Source organism: Podarcis erhardii, assembly GCF_964252035.2.
Source record: "Podarcis erhardii genome assembly, chromosome: 9".
NCBI lineage: Eukaryota > Metazoa > Chordata > Lepidosauria > Squamata > Lacertidae > Podarcis > Podarcis erhardii.
The window spans coordinates 74,738,943-74,755,691 of NC_138512.1; the positions used below are offsets into that span (position 1 = coordinate 74,738,943).

General features: G+C 47.3%; 1 protein-coding gene across 3 annotated transcripts in view; it reads left to right on the forward strand.

The window, feature by feature from the left end:
• The first annotated feature begins 2,074 nt into the window (after window positions 1-2,074).
• The window catches only part of RNF24 (ring finger protein 24), an 81,340-nt gene continuing 66,665 nt past the window's right edge, over window positions 2,075-16,749 (forward strand). The window contains exon 1 of one of the 3 annotated variants that reach the window (XM_081877395.1): window positions 2,075-2,225. Coding sequence is in view for 1 of the 3 variants with exons in the window: in XM_081877392.1 (XP_081733518.1) it covers window positions 13,512-13,567 (56 nt within the window). In the remaining 2 variants the exon portion in view is untranslated. Of the gene's footprint in view, window positions 2,226-13,492; window positions 13,568-16,749 lie in introns of those variants that run through there. The other 2 variants (XM_081877391.1, XM_081877392.1) reach the window with 2 other exon arrangements.

Here is a 16,749-nt window from a genome sequence, read left to right on the forward strand (position 1 = left end):
GAAGGATCCGGGGGATGAGGAGACTTACGTAGCCAACTGTAGGAAGCTGGGGACCTTCAGTCCCCACAACTGCAAGATCTACCGGGACAAGTTCCTGCACCTCCTGAGTCGATCATGTTTCCTTGAATAAAGAGTTAGTTTCACTGACACCGGTTGATTTATTGCTGACCTGTTTCTGACTCCTGCTCCTGACGCTCTGCTGCATCATCATCCTGAGATATCTGGGGCAAGGAAAATGACAGGCACCTGTCATTTGCAGAGAGGTTCCCCCAGCCATTCTGGGCAGCTTCCAACACAATATTAAAATACAGTAATGCATCAAACATTAAAAGCTTCCCTAAACAGGGCTGCCTTCAGATGTCGTCTGAAAGTCTGGTAGTTGTTTTTCTCTTTGACATCTGGTGGGAGGGCATTCTACAGGGCAGGCGCCACTACCGAGAAGGCCCTCTGCCTGGTTCCCTGTAACTTGGCTTCTCGCAATGAGGGAACTGCCAGAAGGCCCTCGGCGCTGGACCTCAGTGTCCGGGCAGAACGATGGGGGTGGAGACACTTCTTCAGGTATACTGGACCGAGGCCGTTTAGGGCTTTAAAGGTCAGCACCAACACTTTGAATTGTGCTTGGAAACGTACTGGGAGCCAATGTAGGTCTTTCAAGACTGGTGTTATGTGGTCTCGGTGGCCGCTCCTAGTCACCAGTCTGGCTGCCACATTCTGGATTAGTTGTAGTTTCCGGGTCACCTTCAAAGGTAGGCCCACGTAGAGCGCATTGCAGTAGTCCAAGCAGGGGATAACCAGAGCATGCACCACTCTGGCAAGACAGTCCACGGGCCACATTCCCCCATAGGTACACTTCTGAGGGCCAGACGCCAGAGGTGACCCAGGAGCAGAGGCGATAGATAGGACAAGTGCAAATATCTGCTGGAAGTGTAAAGAAAAAGAAGGTACCTTTTATCATATGTGGTGGACCTGTAAGCTTTCCGGGAGATGATATATAAAAATGTTTAAAATAACTTTTGTTTAAAAAAAACCAGAAGCTTTTTTATTAGGAATTACATGTACTGACATCCCAAAGGATCAGAAAAGACTTTTTATGCACAGAACAACAGCCGCCCGGATGCTACTATCCCCAAGATGGAAAGAAGACAAGGTCCCTACCAGAGAGGAATGGCAAACCAAGCTGATGGACTATGCCGAAGCGACAAAGCTGACTGGAAAACTCAGGAACCAAGAGGACAAAAACTTTACAAAAGAATGGGGAAAACATACGAGTTATCGAAGAGACCATTGTAAGCAGATGGAAACATTGGCAGGATTCTGATTCCACTTGTCGTATAACAATTACCGTACCATGGACAATATGGATTGATACAAAAGTCAGAGTTTGGAAGAAGATGCAGTTTGAAATGTTTAAAATGGGACTCTATGGAGGGGGAGGGGAAGTCCTGGGATTTGGAGAAATCTCTGTATAGTGGTACCTCAGGTTACAGACGCTTCAGGTTATAGACGCTTCAGGTTACGGACTCTGCTAACCCAGAAATAGTACCTTGTGTTAAGAACTTTGCTTCAGGATGAGAACAGAAATCGTGCAGTAGTGGCGCAGCGGCAGCAGGAGGCCCCATTAGCTAAAGTAGTACCTCAGGTTAAGAACAGTTTCAGGTTAAGAACGGACCTCAGGGAAGCATTAAGTTCTTAACCTGAGGTACCACTGTATATGGATATATATTTGGATTTTTAAAACTTTGTTATTATATTATATTATATTATATTATATTATATTATATTATATTATATTATATTATATTATATTATATTATATTATATTATATTATATTATATTATATTATATTATATTATATTATATTATATTATATTATATTATATTATATTGAGTTCCCACTCTCTCCCTGTGCGAAGCCAGCTAAAAAAGGCAGCAGAATCGCGCCTGCGCACTACGGAGCTGGAAGCCGCTCCACGGGGCGCTTTTTCGTTGCCCTTCGACGGGCAAAGCCTGTGGGCGGGGCCTGAGAAACGGGGCGGGGCGGGGCGGGTGAAGGGAGACGCTGGCGGGGCGGAGTGTTCCAGCATCCGGGTCCCTTTCCCGCTGTTGTGTGCCTGCGTTCCATCCCGCCTGGCATTGAGCGGCGCCTGTGCCTGTGAAGCGGCTGCCAACGTTCGGAGCAGAGCAGACTCTTCCGCCGGCGCGCAGGCAGCAGCATCTCCTCTGGGTGAGTAGCTAGTCCCGCGTGTGCATTGCCCCCTCCCCCAATTCACCCCTCGTCTCCGTTCAGGCTGGGGTGGGGTGTGTGGGTCGGGGTCGTTTCCAGCCTGCCATGCAAAAATGAGGTGTCTGGGTCTTTCTCCTTAAGGTCTCCAGCCTTCCGTGCAAAAAAATTTGGGGTTTTGCAGCTTTCTGTATCTCGTGCAATAAAAAATAATATTTTGGGGGGTGCTCTGAGGTGTTTTTCTTTGCCCCTGCCTGCCTGCTTGGCTGCACAGAGGTAGGGCAGTCCTGTTTGCGACTTACAACAAAGAGAGGAGAGATGCGCGTTGCGAGAGGGGTTGCTGTCTGCGCTGTCTTTCCCCTTCCCAGTGGCAGCATCTATGGGGGATTTGAGGTGTGGGGAGAGACTAGGAAGGGAGGAGGTGGGGGCCACCCGCCTGTCCTTTCTCTCTTCCCTCTTAACCCCCAGTTCCCCAAGGCAAAGAGGGTCCGTCTGGGATGCCTTTGGCTCCAGCCACTGGATGGGAGAGAGGCGGGGGGTCTGTCCTTGTGGGTCTCTGTGGGGCGTCCGAGTGGGGCGGCCTTTCTCCAGAGATGCTGGGTGGTCCTGTCTGCGCGCTCCCTGCTCTCTGTCTTCTTATGGGGGGCTTAGATGGGCCGGAGGGCTCTGTGAAGAAGGTCTTCCCTGGGGGCGATGAGGAGGTGGTAGCTGGGTCTTGGGGTACGGTTGGGGGTCCCGTCTATAGGGCTGTGAGAAGATGCGACGGGGCAGTCTGTGGGGTAGTGCATACGGCTCTTGCCGGGGGGCGCTGTAGAGCCATGGGGAAGGAATCTTGTCTCACCTGTGGGGCTGGGAGCTGTAGGGAAGACATTTGGTGGGGGGCTGGTATCTGGAACTTGGGGGGTGGGATAGGGGGCCCTGACCTCATATGCTCCCTGAAACTGTGCCCTTTTCATTCTCTGTATGGGGCTAAAGTGAGGGGGATGGGACATAGCTAGACTTGGAGTCTGTATGGGGCTTCTGTGGGGCTGAGGAGGCATATCTCCCCCAGAGCAGCTGTGGGGCTTGCCATCCCCTTGGAGCCAAGAAGGTGTTTTCTATGGGGCCATCCAGAAACGGGACAGCCCTTCTGCACAGCACACCTGTATTGCCATCGCTTCTGCGGAAGCACGTGATGCTGGCGTTCTTTGGATGATGTCTGGGTTGTTCCTGAGAACTGGGAGGTGGCTGTGTCGTGGGTTCCTTTCCTGTCAGGTTGTGGGGTGTGTGGGGTGTGTCGTTCCCTAAGGGGTTATTTGACACGTGCGCCGCAGTTCGAGGCTGCTGTGGGGTGTTGTTCTGTGGAGCCGAGAAAGCGTGGGCAGGTGTGTTTGGAAATAATGTTGTATCCCTTAGGGGAGATGCCAACACATTTGGCAGCGTCACGGTGGTGGATATATATATATATATGTATTTTTTAATGTGCGTCCCGAAAGGGCTGGATCCGTTCTACCCACCTTGGCTGTGGGGGAAAGGCCGGGTCCCCAAGGCACTGCCCCAGTTTCTAATTCTGTTGTTGCTGTTTTGTTTGGCTGGCCTCGCCAGGTTTCAATGCCCAGTCTCTTTGCTAGTCTGTATTGAACTGGGTTATACCAAACAGCACGGGCACCACCGAGTGGCGGCATGGATTTCCCCCCTCTGGGTCTGGAATGACTCTTCTTCTGTGCTGAGCGCAGGCCCAGATATCTGTGGATGTGTGTGCACTTTAAGCTGGTCCATCTCCTCTTTTAAATGCGAACCATCCAGCCTCCCGTCTTTCAAAAGTTGACAGGAGGGCAAGTTCCCTGGCTTGTTTAAAGGCAGATCAGACAAGATTACAAGAGTGTCTTTTATATGTCTGGAGAGGAAGTTGCAGCAGTTCTCAGCGACTCCCCTCCTTTGCAAAATAGCCTTTGATTATAGAGTGAGCCAGCAAAGCACAGGAAATTCCTAACGCTGAGTAGGAGAGAGTCTGAAAGCACAGAGCTTAGGTTGTGGGGAGTAGTGGAGAGGGGGGTAAGCACCAGAACGCAGAGATTGCCAAAGTGGTGCTCTCCAGATGTTTGCATGGTTAAACGCCAAGGGTGGCGGGGAATCGGAGCCCCCCATCAACATCTGCAGGGCTCAGCCAACGTTAGAGACCAACCGCTGCCATAGGCAAAGCCTAAGAGTGTGGAAATTTACCCCGGGGTGTTTGCAGAGCAGCTGGTTTTGATAGCTTGAGGAGCCAATGTAGTTCTCTGGCCCCCTGATGCTGGCCTCCGCCACTCCCTTTTGCAAATATCACAGGAGATGGCAAAGATTTCCTGCGTGTGTGTGTGTGTGTGTTTCTAAAGAAACTTTGGCAATGCATTTCAATTGCATATTGCTTCTCTCCGGCCTTCCCTTTTTCATCTGTAGTTCCTGATCGCGCCTGCAACGTGCTTAGCAACACGGAAAGCTGGCTTAGTGGCTCTGCTTGCTTGCAGGACTCCTTCGAAATGCAGAGTGTGCTTCCTACTGTCTTATTATCCTTGATTTTGGGTGTCTGCGATTCCCACAGATTCCTCCTTTTTGCTAAGTTGCCTGTGTACCTCTGCACTTCTTCTGCAAGTTCTGTTCCGCTCTCTCGAAGTCCAGTAGGTGTACATTGCTGGAAATTTCCAGCTATTTAAGATATAATGTCATTCTGACAACAACAAAACAGGCTTGTGGTTTTCTCTGGGGGAGTTGTGCAAAAACGCTCAGTGTTACCGTCTGAGACCTCTCTTCCTTTCCTCTTTGATGATAGCTGTCTTCTCTGCATGTAGCCACACAGTGTTAATTTGAGACTAGATGTTTTGGTGAAATTAAACATTAATACATAGTACGTGGAGTAGATGTGCAGCTGTTTTAACAGAGCTGCGAGTTAATTTTCAAACACCAGCCACACTCTGGGGCGTTTTTTTGTTTTTATAAGGGTCGGCGTGAATTGTTGGATGTTTTTGTGGTAGACTTCTGTGGAACTGAGAGGTTCTGGAGAGCTGGTGTGGCCTAGAGGTTAAGAGGCTGAGCTGATACTTCTCTCTTCTCTGCCGTGAACTCACTTGGTGGTCTTAAGAGAACCGTGCTCTCTCTGCCTCAGTCCCCCCATCTGTAAAATGGGAGACAATATTTTTGTACACTGCTCTGTGACTCAGAGGTGGAAGGTGGTTTACAAATAGTCATATAAATGAAGAATGGTAGCTTACCTGACAGGTATGATGTAGCATCACAACTAGATGATGTATGTGAAATCCATTGAACACCTTGAAAACACTCTACTGGTGTTAGACATTATCGCCAACATGGTTATTCTGATCTAAAGGAAACTTGGATTATTGAAAAAAGTAGAGAAGCAAACAGTTCTGTGTGCTTGGATCTACAAATGGATTTAAACCAATGCAGGTGGTGCTGTGGTCTAAACCACTGAGCCTCTTGGGCTTGCCGATCAGAAGGTTGGCGATTCGAATCCCCGCGAAGGGGTGAGCTCCCGTTGCTCTGTCCCAGCTCCTGCCAACTTAGCAGTTCGAAAGCACCCCCCAAAAAGTGCAAGTAGATAAATAGGTACTGCTCCAGCGGGAAGGTAAACGGCATTTCCGTGCGCTGCTCTGGTTTCTCCAGAAGCGGCTTAGTCCTGCTGGCCACATGACCTGGAAAAACTGTCTGCGGACAAACACCAGCTCCCTTGTCCTGTAAAGTGAGATGAGCGCTGCAACCCCAGAGTCGTCTGCGACTGGACTTTACTGTCAGGGGTCCTTTACCTTTACCTTTTTATTTGCTTAATATTTGCATTGGGAACCAGAAGACCACATCAGTGCAGCAATATACTGGAATGTCTCAACACAAATGGGAGGAACAGCTTGCATTTTAAGTTTTGCCAGATTAGAGAGCCTGGATGGGTTGGTTAGAGCGTGCTGCTGATAATGCCCCGTATGGGACAGCTGCTTATTCCTGCATCACAAGGGGGTTGGACTATATGACCCTCAGGGTCCCTTCCAATTCTACGATTCACTCTGACCCTTGGCATAGAAGAACCGGGGTGGAAGATCTGACAGCCTTCCACATGGGGCTCATGCTCCCACGACACAACAGAACCAGGAGTGAGACCTTTTCTGTGTAATTGGAACATTAATTGCTCCGTTGGGTTGTCTTTTCCACCTGTGCGCTTTGTAAGAACATCCAAATGACTTTCTTTGCGCCAATGTGCCGTCCATATGGCAGGTGGCAAAGCATGTGGATTGGGGGAATGCAGCAGTGATTGTGTACAAAACTCCTGTCTGGAGTTGTGTGTGGTTTTTCACTGCAGGTACCACTTGGGTTATTTGCCTAAGATCCGGCAGCCCAGCCGCTGCTCAAGCGATGCTTTGTTTTCATATCTGGCCTTGCAAAGGGATATTCTTCCAGGTCACATTTGTGCAGCTCTGTTCCTACGGCAGTAGTTGCACGTCCAATGTCTCTCCAGCTTGCATTTATTTCCCTGCCAGACAGAACAGCTGACATGCTCTGTCCTGGTCCTCTCCTCTTGGCACGCTGCAATCTGCATGACGATGGCTAATAAATTAGGAATGTTTGGTTGCATGAAATCCTCCCTCGGAGTTGAAGTCTACGAAAGCTGAGCTTGCCTCCCCTTTCAGCCGTCTGATTACTGGACATGAGTTTAATTTCAGCTGCTATAATGACACAAACAGAAGATCACATGGCAGAAGTGTTCCTGGACTGTACAACTTCAGGCTGCAGGAGTGTGGGAGCATTCTGCTCCATTAAAATACATATATACTCCCTGTACATAGAAAACTAAGTGTCAGGGAGAAGCGTTCTAGCCTAGCCTTCTACCTGGCATGCTGTGAATGTGACTAGAGGAGCCATTCAGACATAAATGCATTCCCCCCCCCCCGACCTGCAGCGTGTAGTGTAAAGATGGGTTAGATTCCAGATTGGAGGTCCAGAGTTGCAAGGGGCTACAACTATTCACCCCCAACCAGCGTTCGAAATTCGCCAGGTGCCAGGTGCATTTTGCACCCGACTATCGCCCATTTGCAACCAAGTGAAGGTGCCTGCTCCACCATCTGGAGGCGCATGCCTGGGGATCCTTGGATCTTGACCATTTTCACGCAGTAGCAGCACACCCAGTAGAATTCTGTCCGTGATATTTTATCTGCACAATCAGAATGAATTTCAGGAACCAAAAAATCATATTGAAAAACACGACTTCTGAGCCGCCTGGCCCAAGAATGGCAAGTGGACATTCCGTTTTGGCGACTGTAACCCAGGTTTAAGGAGCCATTGGGCACCTAGCTTACATATCTGAGTTTCTAACACTATACCCTCAATACACACGCTTTGCATTAGTATACTTTGTACTAGCATATAGAAGAAATAGGTAGCCTCCATTCTGTCCCCTAAGGAGTGGTGGGGAGGGGAACCTGTGGCCCTCCAGATGTTGCTGTATTGTAGCTCCCATCGGCGTGGTTGGTGATAAGGGATAATGGGAGCTGTAGTGCAACAACATCTGGAATGCTGCAGGTTCCCCACCCACTGTCCTAAAGGATGCAGCACAGCGTCTTGGCCCTTTGGACCTTCAGGGAGCCATGGGAGATTTCAGTTCCCATGCATTCCCAGTTTTGCAGAACGCAATGTATATCCTAATGCTATGCTGCTGAGGCCATCCAGGCTGCAAGTAGAGTCTTCCGGAAGTAACACAAAGAGACGTGGAGCAGGATCCAGTGGAACCTCGACATACGTACGGCTCTACTTACGTACGATTCCAGTTATGACCTTCAGTAGGTGCTTCGGGGCAGCACTGGGGCCTCTGCTGCCAGGGAGAGGGCCCCCATCCCACCCCCAAAGCTGTGGAAGAGGTGCCGCCTACAAGAGGCACAGCAGGGCGCACTGCAGCCCCAAACCCACCGAGGAACTAACCTGAGGAAGTCCAGAGAAGAACCTGGCCTGGCAAGGAAAAAAGTGACCCTGGCTGAAGTGAATCAGCTCTTTACTGACCCTTGCCCCTCCCCCAGCTTGTAGCCAGGTAAGCCCACCCACCCTCAGTGCATGTAAGAAGAAGAAAAAGTTTATTTTTTTCATCTACAATACTGTCTTATTTATTTTATAGTACAGTACATTGATTATAGGGACACGGGTGGCGCTGTGGTCTAAACCACAGAGCCTAGGGCTTGCCGATCAGAAGGTCGGCGGTTTGAATCCCCGCGGTGAACTTCCGTTGCTCAGTCCCTGCTCCTGCCAACCTAGCAGTTAGAAAGCACTTCAAAGTACAAGTAGATAAATAGGTACCGCTCCGGCGGGAAGGTAAACGGCGTTTCCGTGCGCTGCTCTGGTTCACCAGAAGCGGCTTAGTCATGCTGGCCACATGACCCAGAAGCTGTACGCCGGCTCCCTCGGCCAGTAAAGCGAGATGAGTGCCGCAACCCCAGAGTCGTCCATGACTGCTCAGGGGTCCCTTTACCTTTATATTGATTATTGCCTTCATTTTATGGGTCTATGGTCTTTTTAGACCGTAAAATCCATGTTAAATTGCTGTTTTAGGAGGTGTTTTTCATCATCAATTCACTTTCCCATTACTTTCTATGGAAAAGTGCGCCTCTGCCTATGTACGTTTCTAGTTATGACCGGACCTCCTGAACAGATTATGGTTGTAAGTAGAGGTTCCACTGTAGATTGCTTTGATGTTTCATTAGGGTTCCCTGGAACATGGACACTGGCATCTTCCCCCTGTGCCACTTGGGAATTAATTCCAGTTCGAGCTGAGAGCATTCCACTCATCCCTCTCATGGACCATGCCATTGCTGCTTTAGGCTTGATGTGAAGACCATCACAACTTGCTCTTTTTCTGCGACATGACTGAAGGAAACAAAGGCTTCCCTGCCGTTGTACCAGTGGATTCCTTGACAACTTGCATCACTGGTTCGAACGTGTATTAAAGATTAACTAAGGCTGTGAGCATCCTGGCACCATTGAAAACAAAGTTATAAAACGTGCTCTGAGACCTTGTTTTGGAATGCAAGAGGTGTTTGGTGTCTTGTTTCCTTTGTGTATACAAGAATTTGCTACCCCTTTGCTGTGAGTGAGATATATATTGCATGTTCGGACACCAGCTCAGCTCTGTGCAAACCCCAACACACCTGGGTTATGGAAATCTTAGGCTGTGCACCTTAGCCCACAAACGTGGTAATTTTCATTGGCCTCTCCGTGGCTTGCTTCCAAGGAGATGTGCTGGGGAAGACCTGTAACTCAGTGCTAGGAAACATGCGGAAATTCCAATGTTCAATCTCATGTGAAACCCTAGAGCTGCTGGCTGTTAGTGAAGACAAAACTAACTTGGATGGCTCCAGTGGTCTGATTCTGCATAAGGCATCAATCCTTTGCTGGAGTAGGCACAAATTCCACTGGTCATCTCTCTTTAACATCTCTCTTTAACTGCTTTAACAGTCTCAAAAGTGTCAAAGAAATTTCTTCTTTCTAGTATTGCAGTGGAATCGGCACACACGCCAGCATGCAAGTAACCATGGTTTTGTTTTTTAGCAGATATGGCCTTTAACAGATATGGTGCCACGGAGATTTCTACATAGGTACCTTGGTTTACGAACTTAATCCGTTCTGGAAGTCCGTTCTTAAACCAAAGCGTTCTTAAACCAAGACGTGCTTTCCCATAGCAGCGGGGGACTCCATTTCCAAATGGAACACACTCAACAGGATAAGCAAAACATGTTCTGCTTCCAAGGCAAAGTTCACAAACCAAAACACTTACTTCTGGGTTTGCAGCGTTCTTCATCCAAGTTGTTCATAAACTAAGCTGTTCTTAAACCAAGGTACCACTGTACTTAAAGAAAGCTCAATTTTCCAATCGGAAGCAATTGCACTTGCTGTTTGTCATTGCATCTTGAGAACTTGTCCTTTCGCCCGGCATTAGGCACATACAAAGGTGCTTTCCATCAAGTCAGTGACTCTGCAGGGTTTCAGGAAGTGGTCTATCTCCCAGCCCTACCTGGAGATGACGGAGCTTGAACCTGAGACCTTTTACTTGTGAGGCAGAAGCTCTTCCACTGAGCTACGGCCCTTCCCAGGCAGGCCTGGACTAGACAGATGACTCATTTGATTCCCTGTATGGCAGCTTCTCCATGTGCATTATTAATTTTACTTTTGGCAAAATGTTGTTGTTTATCATTTAGTCGTGTCCGACTCTTTGTGACCCCATGGACCAGAGCACGCCAGGCACTCCTGTCTTCCACTGCCTCCCGCAGTTTGGTCAAACTCATGCTGGTAGCTTCGAGAACACTGTCCAACCATCTCGTCCTCTGCCGTCCCCTTCTCCTTCTGCCCTCCATCTTGCCCAACATCAGGGTCTTTTCCAGGGAGTCTTCTCTTCTCATGAGGTGGCCAAAGTCTTGGAGCCTCAGCTTCAGGATCTGTCCTTCCAAGCACTCAGAGCTGATTTCCTTCAGAATGGATCGGTTTGATCTTCTTGCAGTCCATGGGACTCTCAAGAGTTTCCTCCAGCACCATAATTCAAAAGCATCAATTCTTCGGTTACCAGCCTTCTTTATGGTCCAGCTCTCACTTCCATACATCACTATGTATGCAAAATGTACCTGCTGCTTAACCGACAAAATATCTCCAAACCATTGGCATAAAATGCTGTGAAACAGATATTTAAAACAGCGGCGAAGGTGGACTTTAAAAACAAATAAAATTGTAAAAATAAAATTTCGAAACGAAGATAAAATGATTAGATTTTTTTTCATGTCCATAAATAATGTTTGGGTTGCTTAAACAACAACAACAAAAAGTTTTTGGCAAGCATCGAACAGAACAGAGAAGGCAGCTGCCTAATATTAACATATTGATACTAATACGGTAATATAATTGTAAACATGATGGGAGAGGGAAGAGAGAGCTCTGAGGAGCAGATGGTTCCCTGGTTTTTACTTCCTTTGGCCAAACCTGTTCTGGCAGGAGAGTTGGCACGTGGCCATTGTGTGTTGATTTATCTGCAGTGCTTTCTTAAAATGCTCCTCCGCGTGGCTTCTGTAACTCTTTCAAATACTGTTCCATTGATGCATCACTTCCATCTATTCTCTTGTATCTCAGATTGCTTGCAGGACTTTGGAATCTATTCCGGAACTGGCGCTTAGATGACTTCGTTTGCCGCATCCTCTCCTTTCTCACGCAGTCACAACCCTTACGAAGAGATGTCATAATACATGTCTGATTTCACACCAGCAGAGGTCATGCTTTGGTCTAGCGGTGGGGTGAAGTTGCCTGAGGTTTGCCTCACATTTGACACCTTGCTATGTCCACATTCTTTGTGTGTTTTGAATTAAGTTGGTGGCTCGGGCGCAAATCAGTGGATCGGATTAACATTTGCTGCGTGCTGGTGTAACACCAGGCCCTGTGATCTTTCCCTGCTTTTCAGCAGCAAGGTCACAGATGGGCCGGTGCCCCATCTAATCCAACATCTAGTTCTTGTGGGAAACCTGAACCCTCTCCCATTCTACAATCTCCCAGTGTCTGATAGCTACATAGGTTTCTTGTACAGTGGTTCTCAAACTTAATCCGTTCTGGAAGTCCGTTCCAAAACCAAAGCGTTCCAAAACCAAGGCGCATCTTCCCATAGTAAGTAATGCAAAATGGATTAATCCGTTCCAGACTTCTAAAAACAGAAGACGTGGGGATACAGGGCATAGCCCGTAACTGGTTGTGCTCTTTTATCTCTGGTCGGGGACAGAGGGTGGCACTAGGGAGGGAAATGTCGTCGCGCCACTCCTTGGTGTGTGGAGTGCCGCAGGGCGCAATTCTCTCCCCGATGCTTTTTAACATCGTGATGCGCCCCCTTGCCCAGATTATCCGGAGCTTTGGGCTGGGCTGTCACCAATATGCTGATGACACTCAGCTCTATCTGCTGATGGATGGCCACACCGACTCGACCCCGAACACACTGACCAGATGCTTGGAAGCTGTGGCTGGATGGTTTCGTGGGAGCCGATTGAAACTAAATTCTTCGAAGACAGAGGTCCTATGGCTAGGTCGGGATGGCATGGGGATGAGGGACCAACTCCCTTCTCTTGCGGGGGCCCAATTAGTGCCATTGCCTTCCGTTAAGCGTTTGGGTGTAATCCTTGACGCCTCCCTTTCCATGGAGGCGCAAGTTACAGCAACAGCCAAGGTGACATTTTTCCACCTTCGCCGCATCAAGCAGTTGGTCCCTTACCTTTCCCGCCCCGACTTGGCCACAATGATTCATGCGATGGTCATCTCCAGGCTTGACTACTGTAATTCGCTCTACGCGGGGCTGCCCTTGAAGCTGTCCCAGAAACTCCAGCGGGTGCAGAATGCTGCAGCGAGGCTCCTCACGGGGTCTCTGCCATGGGAGCATATTCACCCAGTGCTTTTCAAGCTGCACTGGCTCCCGGTGGAGTACAGGGTCAGATTTAAGGTGCTGCTTTTGACCTATAAAGCCCTTCACGGCCTAGGACCCTCGTACCTACGGGACCGCCTCTCCCGGTATGCCCCACGGAGAGCCTCAAGGTCCATAAATAACAACACCCTAGTGGTCCCGGGCCCTAAGGAAGTTAGATTGGCTTCAACCAGAGCCAGGGCCTTTTCAACTCTGGCTCCGGCCTGGTGGAACCCTCTGCCCCATGAGACCAGGGCCCTGCAGGATCTGATTTCTTTCTGCAGGGCCTGTAAGACAGAGTTGTTCCGCCTGGCCTTTGGCTTGGAGCCAATTTGATTCCCTCCCTCCCTCCCTCCCTCCCTCCCCCCCCTCTCTCTCTTTCTCTTTTTTTTTTTCTTTTCCTTCTCCTCCTGCGATGAGGCTACATTTTAATATTTTAATTTCCATTATTTTAATGTTGTATTTTATTTTTGTTTTTAAGTTTGTAATCATTCATCTTGTTTTTATTATTGCTTGTAAGCCGCTCTGAGCCCGGCCTTGGCTGGGGAAGGCGGGGTATAAATAAAAAATTATTATTATTATTATTATTATTATTAAAAACAACCCTTAAAACAGCAATTTAACACTAATTTTACTCTCTAACGAGAGGGAAAGTTTGGCAACAAACTATTGTCTCGCAGCGTAAGGGTGGTGCCTTTCAGATCGTTCGGACTGCGACTCCTGCCATCCTTGACCACTGGCCATGCTGGCTGGGGGCCGATGGGAGTTTGGAGACCAACAATGTTTAAGGGTGTTATGGGAATCTCTGTTGTTTTTCCTGTAGCGGAGTAACATGGCTGCCCATGTGGAAATTAGGGTCCGTGATGGAAGGAGGTAGATGTTTCCTGTTGCATTTGTGCAAATGGTGTCGCCTTGGTAGGTAAGCACTGTACGTTTACCTGCTTTTCACTGCTCAGCTGGTTGTTGACATCTGTCTGTCTCAGGAGACAATGGAGGAGTGCACCTTTGGAGGTGAATATATATATATATATATATATATATATATATATATATATATATATATATATATATTCCCCCCCCCCAAAAAAAAAAAAACAGGAAGAAAAATCATAACCAAATTAAACCATATATTTGGGTTGACTTCCATATCCACTCCCCCTCTTGGTTCCATTATAATATACCGTATTTTTCGCTCTATAAGACGCACTTTTCCTCTCCTAAAAAGTATGGGGAAATGTGTGTGCATCTTATGGAGCGAATGCAGGCTGCACAGCTATCGCTGAAGCCAGAACAGCAAGAGGGATCACTGCACAGCAAGAGGGATTGCTGTTCTGGCTTCTGGGATTCAGAATATTTTTTTTCTTGTTTCCCTCCTCCAAAAACTAGGTGCGTCTTATGGTCGGGTACGTCTTATTGAACAAAAAATACGGTACTTGTTTATGCACATCCATAAAAGCTTATATAGTTAACAATCCAATTTTAAAGCCTTCTTCATCTTGGCTGGTCTTGGCCTGGAATCCAATCTCACATATTGGAACAAAGTCTTTTGTTCAAACAATACATCAAGTCCTATACGTCTCAGTATCATAACTTTAGGTTTTTTAAAACAACAATCATTTCCCACAATTTTTTCAAATCTTAATATGTTTTTTACCTTTGGGGGTGAAGTCAAACGGTTGGAACTTGCAGCGCCTGCTGTGGCTGTGGAGACTGAGAGACATGTTTTGTTGCAGCTGGGGCAGAAGAAGGCGTCCGGTTGTGCTTCTGCAGATGCACTGTGATGTTTCTTCTCTCTATGCTCCTCCGAGTGCTTGTTCCTCTTCTGGTCACTACTGTGCATGGATGACCTGACTATCTGCCTCCAGGCCCTGCGGTCATCTGCAAGGGGTTGACGCTGCCAGACGTCATGTCATGTTTGCAGGCATCTTTGTAATAGAGTTTGTGCCTGAAACCAGTTCCCCGTAGAACATATCCTTGGGAGTCCTGACATCTTCCATTCTGTGTGCATGACCAAGCCAGCGTAGATGTCACTGAGATGGGAATGCAGACGTGCTGGGAATGTGAGTTTGGGAGAGCATGACTCAGTTTGAGACTCTGTCCTGCTGTGTGCAAGTGGGAAATAAACACATACAGTCAAACCTCGGTTCCCAAACGCTTCCGTTTTGGAACGTTTTGAATGCCAAAAACCCGGAAGCAAGTGTTCCTGTTTTCGAACGTTTTTTTGGAAGCCGAATGTCCGACGTGGCTTCCGTTTGAGGACAGGAAGCTCCTGCAGCCAATCGGAAGCCGTGCCTCGGTTGTTGAACATTTCGGACACCGAACGGGCTTCTGGAATGGATTATGTTTGACAACCGCGGTTTGACTGCATCCTGAAAACACCATTTCTCTCCAGTATTCTTTCCTCAGTGGGAAATGGACTCAGCTTACGTACAAAGCTGTCCTTGCAACTTCCTCGTGATCAGAGGAGTGTGAAATGCAGGGATCAAAAACCGCCTCATTGCCGGTCCTTTCGAATGGAAATCCTTTTGCTGAAGGACTTTCCAGGTGTGCTTCCAGCTGCCCTTGCCCTCAGCATCTGCAGATCCCACGCGAAAGGTACATGTTGGAAGGGAAGTGGCGCATTAATTCATGCAGTCCATTGATCCGCTTTCCACTGTCGGCGAAGTATTGACAGCAGTAAATGGAACTCGTATCCTGTTGGGGATATATTAAATGCAGGCAAACCATAAAATTCACACAAATGAACCAGCTCGACTTTATCTCTCTTCTTTGTTGACCAAAAGATTCTGCGGCAGGTGCTGTTATTATAAAAGCTATACTGTTGTAAATAAAAGTTAACCCTTTCCCTTCAACGGTGCAGAGGAAGGAGAGCGCGGTTTATAGAAAATCGGCTACTTGGCGGATCGTGCACAAAAATCTTGAAAGAGAAGTTGGAAGACAATGATGGCATAAACCTCAGGGGAGAGGCTTTTTTTTAAAAAAAAATGTTATTTTATTGAGTTTTGAACAATCTAAACAGTACAATAAAGAGTAACAGTGTCAGCAAAGCAATTGCAGATCTATTGCCATTTGTTCCATAAACTAATTCACGCACCGAGAAGACAGAAACAAGGAGCGGAAACAAAGATGGACTCAGATTAGTTCATCAAATCTCCCTGCATGTGAGGCTGGGGGTTTGCAAACTACAGATGAGGCACTAATAAATAGAAACCATGCAGTTAAAAGCATATCTGGTTTAGCATGGCAGTTGGCTAATCTGAAAGGTTCGTTTTTCTAATTACATAATGCCTTAAGGCAGTGGTTCTCAAACTTTTCAGTCTTGGCCTTTAGCCTTGGTAACACTTTCAGAATCAAAATGTGCTTGCACCACATCAAAGTTTTTATGGATAAGAAATGCATCGGAAAACAAAAAGAAGCAACTCCTAGACGTGCTTGATTTCTAACAAGGAACACAACTGCTTTATGATATGATCATGGGACAGCCCTGAAGGCAGTCCTGTTTAGGGAAGTTTTTAATGACTGATGTCTTAATGTATTTTTAATCTTTTCTTGGAAGCCACCCAGAGTGGCTGGGGAAACCCAGCCGGATGGGCAGGCTATAAATAATAAATTATTATTATTACTTATTATGGGACATCCAGAAAGTACAAAACAACACAGCTAAAAAAAGAACATGAATCATTCCCAAAATATAATTATAAATAAGCCTCTTATATACATACCTTAAGTATGTATAGAAAACACAGTGAGCGGTGTGAGCTTGCTTTTGCCAGGAAACCTCTGTACTGGGTCTAATTAGATCAATATAGGACAAATTAGACTTATGCTAGGTCTAATTTGAGACCTGCTCATTTCTGATCTTTCAGGTTTGTCAGAGTTGAAAATCCCTGTTCTCAACAGTATTGTCCTTCGTATCCTTTGATGCTCTTGCTCTCGTTTTGAAAAGGTATCTACCTATATTCTGCAAATAAAAAAATATTATTTTGATACTACACTGGAATGTTTAAATGTCTCTTTGATTGTCCTTGAATCTTCCTGCCACAGTTGTCATCCTCTCCTGACCCACCAGTGTGGCGTGCCACACTCTTGGAGAACCACTGG